The sequence below is a fragment of the Amblyraja radiata genome, chromosome 4 (assembly GCF_010909765.2).
Source record: "Amblyraja radiata isolate CabotCenter1 chromosome 4, sAmbRad1.1.pri, whole genome shotgun sequence".
NCBI classification, from domain to species: Eukaryota; Metazoa; Chordata; class Chondrichthyes; order Rajiformes; family Rajidae; genus Amblyraja; species Amblyraja radiata.
The window spans coordinates 8,557,085-8,563,084 of record NC_045959.1 but is presented as its reverse complement, the minus strand read 5'-3'; the positions used below and the strand labels follow the sequence as shown (position 1 = coordinate 8,563,084).

Sequence of the window (6,000 nt, the reverse complement as noted above, 5' to 3'; positions counted from 1 at the left end):
CTCTTGGGCTCACACTGTCTCCATCCAACAAACAACCTCTGCCGCAAGCCCAGATTTGTCCTGTTTTTATTTTCTTGTTTCCAGTCCCCACATTCCCCCCTCTTCCCAACTACAATCAGTGTGAGGAAGCTGAAATGTCACCTATCCATTTTCTCCACAGGTGCTGCCTGACCTGCTGAGTTACTCCAACATTTTGTGGGTACCCTTGCAGCACAGCTTAAACAGTTTCCTCTTCAAATGTCACAGAGTATTCTTCACAACAGGTGGCAGTCCCAACAACTAGGAACAACAAAATTGCTTGATTTTTAACCCCCAACAGAAGCCAATTCTGTCATCTCTACTGTACCTTAGGCTGAACTCAACTGATGGGACTTTTTTGCCTAAGGATTGCATCATTTTGTTTCACTGATACATCATAATTCACTACAAAAGTCAAAATAACACGTCGATTTAATCTAATGAAAATTTTATTACTGAAAATAAATTAGAATCTCGATGAAACATACACATGATTTATAGCAAGATTGCACTCCATTTCACAATAAAAGGTTCACAAAGCTAGGCAAGGTATTAACTGTTCAGCAGGACTGCGAGATTTTCCAAGCACTTCAAAAGATAGCTGTTTACTAGACCTTCAGGGGGACCTGGAAAGTAATTTGCATTTGAATTACAATGGACTATTATACAAATATGCAATATTGGCAAATTATACATTTGCTCCATTAAATAATTATCTCTGATCCCACAGTTAGTTTGCGTTACATATCTCAAACAGACAAAACTTTATATTTCAATAGTAGCACTATTTACTTTGAAAACATATACCCATTCCTCAAGTTGGGAATCGTACTGTACAACTGTGCTGAATTGGAGGATGGTCATAATTAACATTTCAAAGGTTATAAAATATTTTTCTTGAAGGTGGGCACCTGAAATTTGCAGTCACTCTGAATACTGGCATCCTGGATTCAGCTACAATCCATAAGCTATATACTAGTTAGGAAGTGCAGCACGAGAATAAACTACAAATAACCTGTTTGATTACTAGTTTATCACCTTGGTTTGTTGGAAAAGACCTGAAGGCTACCCTTAGGCTTAGAATCTCACAATGAATGTAAGGTTATATTGAGCGGTGCAAAGGCAGCCTATTTGTTTTTATCCCGGGAAAAGAGAAATTATCTGATTTCAGTCTGTCCAGATGGGAGAAGGCTGCACAATTTGTCTGTCGTCTGATGGAATAGAATGTCTAGGAGAGGGGCAGATCTTGGGCTCTCACTTTCAGATTCTATTATCATCACTGTACTGCTGCACACAGGTGGCACAATACAGCTCCTGGCCAAGTGAGTTGCCAAATAAGAGCATCTGCAAAAACCTCAGTTCAGGTTCAGAATTTGTAGGTTAGTCCCTTTTGGATTCAAAGAAGAATTGCAATTTCAATATTTCAGCGAAATAGTACTTTTACTATTGCTTGCCTGCTGTCCTTCAATAAATCTGTTTTGTAGCTTATAGACATGTCAGCGATGCCCAACATTTTCATGTTAAGGGCCAGAATGACAATCCAAATCCCTGCTGGAGGCACTATCACCAAAAACCTGTGTTAACGTAAACCAGATACTGATAACTTGGAAGTAAAAAAAGCTAGAATTTCAGGTTCAGGTATCTACCAAGCAAAAATAAGTTAATAACAATGTCCTTATTTAAAATACAGAGAAATATGATTTATAAAATGGGATTTATTTAGTATAATGTAAATTATTTCACATTGTAAAGATCAAAACATATTTTAATCAGGTTACAAGCGTTGGAAGTACAACAGTAAATTGAACCTATATTAAAATAATATCACTTCCTTTACAATGATCTACAGTATTGGCTGCTTGACAAATTAAATTTAGTTACTAAGGTGAGAGAAAGTTTCAGTTGAAATTCATTAGTTTTTTTTGCTTTGTTGGTCAGTTGATTTGGATAAAACAAACCCTCTATTTTTGTCAAAAAAACATCTATTTTGTAGGTCAAGCATGAAAAGTTAGAACTTTCTGTTTGTCTGTTCTGCTTTACATATCATCACCCACCCTGTCTCCCCACCAACTCTCTGGTACCAAAGCCAAACAGTCAACTTGCAGGTAGTGTTTTCAGAATGCTGCTCATCATTTTACCAAAGGGCTGACAATAAGAATTAGAGGCTGCTACTGCCATATTTAGCAAATTAAAGATCCAACTTTTTATCTCAGAATAGCAGATTAGTTTGCAGATCCAAAGATTTGGGAAAGGCATTGATGAAAGCAGTTTTTTTCACAAGTGACTGCAAATTTCCTCAGCATTTCTGTTGGATATATGATGTGATAAATTCCCAATCTTTGCTGCCCCATGAAAATTCTGATCAACAGTTTGGGACCGTGGTAAGAAAGGGGCGACTCTTTCTTCTTTCTTTAACTCTCATTGCACTTGAAATTCTCCCATGACCTTCCATTTTCTGAGGTTCCACTTAAATGGTCTGAATGCAAGAATAGTCTTGACATATTTTTTATGCCTTGGCAAATGGGCTACAGGTCTACTAACCTGCCACTCTAAAAAAGGGTCCCACTCTTCTGTGTTTCATTGTTTGCTGGGGCAACGCACTTGTGGGCAAATTGATTTAATTATATCAAACTACTCTCAGATAGTTATATTTCAGATAATATATCTGAAACATAATGATAATTTTATTTCAGCTAATTATTTGGAATGATAACTAAGATCTGGAGATGACTGAGTGATCAAATTATTGAATTACCAGGATAGATAAGTGCTCCTTGTCAGCTGTGATGTTGTGGCTGAGCTAGGTGTCTACACGATAGAAGGCTGCCCAATTTCATACAATGACTGTTGCAATTTAAACAGTTGGAGAATTAAAGATGTGATGGCCAGATGGAAGTAATCTAAACTGGGCAGTGGCATTTCCCAACTACCTGGGCTAAGTTTCCGTGTTATGGGTTTCAGATTGGCCCTGAGAGAAGGAGATTTCAGGTCTGGATGTCTCTGGTATGCTGTGTGGTTGGGGCATATGCACTCTGAGATGCACTTGTTCTTATTAACAAGAACTCAATTATAAACTGGCATCAACTCTGTGTGAAACTAAGCTGTAATATTGATTTTGCCTGAATATTACAAAAGATGCCTCTTGAAATCTCAGGATATATTTTCATTTATAACTGATGCAATTTATGTACCCCAACTTTATGAAAAAAAATCACTTGCATGGTGATTGGATAGGTTCAGCTGTTGCATTAACTGGTGCATTAAGTTAATTTCTTATTTTTATGGCACCCAGTCTGCCTTCTTATGTTACATTTGTTGATGGAAATACTATAAAAAGTGCTAATTTTGTGATTGGTGTTTCTATGGTACCCCACAAATTGGTAAATCTTCAATTCCTTGCGTCAATATTTTGTATGGTATTGAAAATTAGTTGCAATTTCTAAATTATATATTTCAAAAAATAAATACACATTAATCATTTATTGAGATTTGAAAAAAATCAATCTGGAATTTTAGAAAACAGATTCATTATTACTTTAATACTTACACTTTTTAACTGAAAAGCAAGCTTCATCCACTCTCCTCTTGATTGATGGATTTTTCAGAGTCACTTTTGCCTGTAAGCAACATTGACTTCAATTTGATATTGTGGAAATTATGTGATAATTATGATAGTTTTGTTAAGAGAACACAAATTAAAGCAGCCATGTTGAATAAAGGTAACATCAACAATTCTAATTTATTAAAGGAGAATAAGAATATAACGTTCTGAATACTAAAAATAATATCCAGTTATTTAATCTACTACTGACAGTGTTAAAGAAAATATTGCATGCAAAAACGTCCCTAAATATTTCAGGATATTATAGTCATTTTTTGATATTTAAGATGCCTAAATATCTGAGGCTCCGACACTCCGAATTATGGCATTATCATGTTTTAAAAGAGCATGATTTAGTCACATTTTGGGCTAGAAATGTTATGTGCTGGATAAGAACATAGTACAGCAACAAAACTGGCCCTTCAGCCCGCTATGTGTGTGCTGACTCTGATGCTACTCTGCTTGTACACAGTCTATATCTTTCCATTCCCTGCCTCTTCATTTGTCTGCCTATATGCCTCTTAGAAGTGAGCTCTACGTTGTTCATCAGTGAACTCTTTCAATTAAAAGTCTCTCCCAGCAAACAGTGATGTATAAGGTCTTGTATTTCCTTTTGCTCACTGCAGAGTACACAAAGAAAGAAAATGTTTGCAGAGATATTGGAGAAAGAGAGGATTAGCATTTGGAAATACAATTGGGATGTAGATGGGGTGGTTAGGTGCTGGGGCACTGGAGGTCAGGTCAAGGCTTTGTGAGTTGTGTAAGTGAATTGATATGAACTGAGATTTGACTGGGGTCTAGTATTTTTCTTGCAGGACAATGTGGGGATGATGCAGTGGGCGTGGAGATTCAAGTTTGATTACGGAGGGGGATGGTTGAGGGATTTTGGAGTATGGGGTGAGGAGAAGGCTGGTGATCAGGATAACTGGAGACATTTTTCATGGCTAATGCACAGCACAGTGGCCATTTCTGCTGCAGGGCTCCCCTGCAAAACATCAAACTTATTAAGCAATTGATGTTCAGATGACCTTTGTGCTAATTTAAAGAAAATTGTAACCTTGTTTAAAAGTAAGTTTATTAAAGCTGATTCATGTACTGTTATGTTCCTCAAACATAATGACCAAATGTAATGGTATGCACATCACCTTTGATTATCTAGGACGTATATTCTGCATAAATGTTTACAACTAAACAAGTGCGAACTGACAAAGTGAAACAGGGTCACATTTCTCCTATCACCACTATATGTTTGGAGCTTTCTAATTTCACACTTCACCCGCAGATAGGAGAGATACTAAAGATCATTTCAAGTCAATAACTAAGCATAAGGATCACAATTTTCGAGTGCCTGATACAAAAATTACTTTCACCATTGCCTGCTAGATGATGTCTTACAGGAAGCTATCAGCTTGCAGTGCTCACAAACATGAGACCATGCCACTCAGGAACAGTTCTGATGTGTGGTTTAAAATAATAGTTGATTTCTTTCAACTCACATCCCCAAGCAATGAGAAATGTATGGCAGTTTGTATTTCACATGATTTCATAACACAGTTGCTTTGTTCAACATTAATATTCCATACAAATTGGCAAAGATTAAATCAAGGATGAGGTGCATTTTTCAGTCAAGAGTAAAAACAAGTAAAAACTGCAGATGATGGTTTACAAAAATAGACTAAGTGCTGGAGTAACTCAGTGTGTCAGGTAGCATCCCTGGAGAACATGATTGACTGATGGTCAATCATTCTGAAGAAGAGTCCCAACCCAAAACATCACCTATCCATGTTCTCCAGAGATGCCTCAAACCCACTGTGTTACAGCACTGTGCATCTTTTTTCCACATGATGGAACTCAAGATTAAAACCACAGTGCAGATATTCAAAGAAACACTCACCTTCTGATAGTTGTGAAGCAAAGCCCAGAGAGCTGAGGCTCCGATAGTCTGAACCAAAGGATTCTCATTTTCGAGGCAAGCAGCAAATATTGACGCAGTTTTACCTGGGAACAGAAGGGGAAAGTGCATGGTGGTTATTCTTTTCCATGTAACTACGCAAAATACACATTTTATGCAGATTTAGTACCAAACAATTATTTTAGAGTAAGTGCTATGAAACAAAAAGTAAAGCATGCTGGTGCCAATCATTAACGAATAACACTTGCAGCTAAAAGCATTATTTGGCTGAAGGGGCGCTGCACTGGCAGCAGCCTCTACCTACAGCCTGTCTGTCATTTCTATATATTTTTTTTAAATTTTCAGTTAGCCCAAAGTCTGTTTTAGGGGGAAACTTTAACTTTTCTATGTGGGGGAGGGGGGCAGGGTAAGGGGGAAACCGTTTCCCAGTCTCTTCCTGGCGGGGTCGCGACTATTTCTCCGAGTCGCG

The 6,000-nt window shown here is 37.4% G+C and overlaps 1 protein-coding gene across 1 annotated transcript in view; it reads right to left on the bottom strand.

Moving 5' to 3' along the window:
• Window positions 1–445: 445 nt before the first annotated feature.
• Window positions 446–6,000, bottom strand: part of rttn (rotatin) — a 235,429-nt gene continuing 229,874 nt past the window's right edge. The window contains exons 47-49 of the mRNA XM_033018928.1: window positions 5,514–5,617; window positions 3,566–3,635; window positions 446–644 (exon numbers count right to left, since the gene is read on the bottom strand). Coding sequence (XP_032874819.1) covers window positions 571–644; window positions 3,566–3,635; window positions 5,514–5,617 — 248 coding nt within the window. The 3' untranslated portion in view covers window positions 446–570. The remainder of the gene's footprint in view (window positions 645–3,565; window positions 3,636–5,513; window positions 5,618–6,000) is intronic.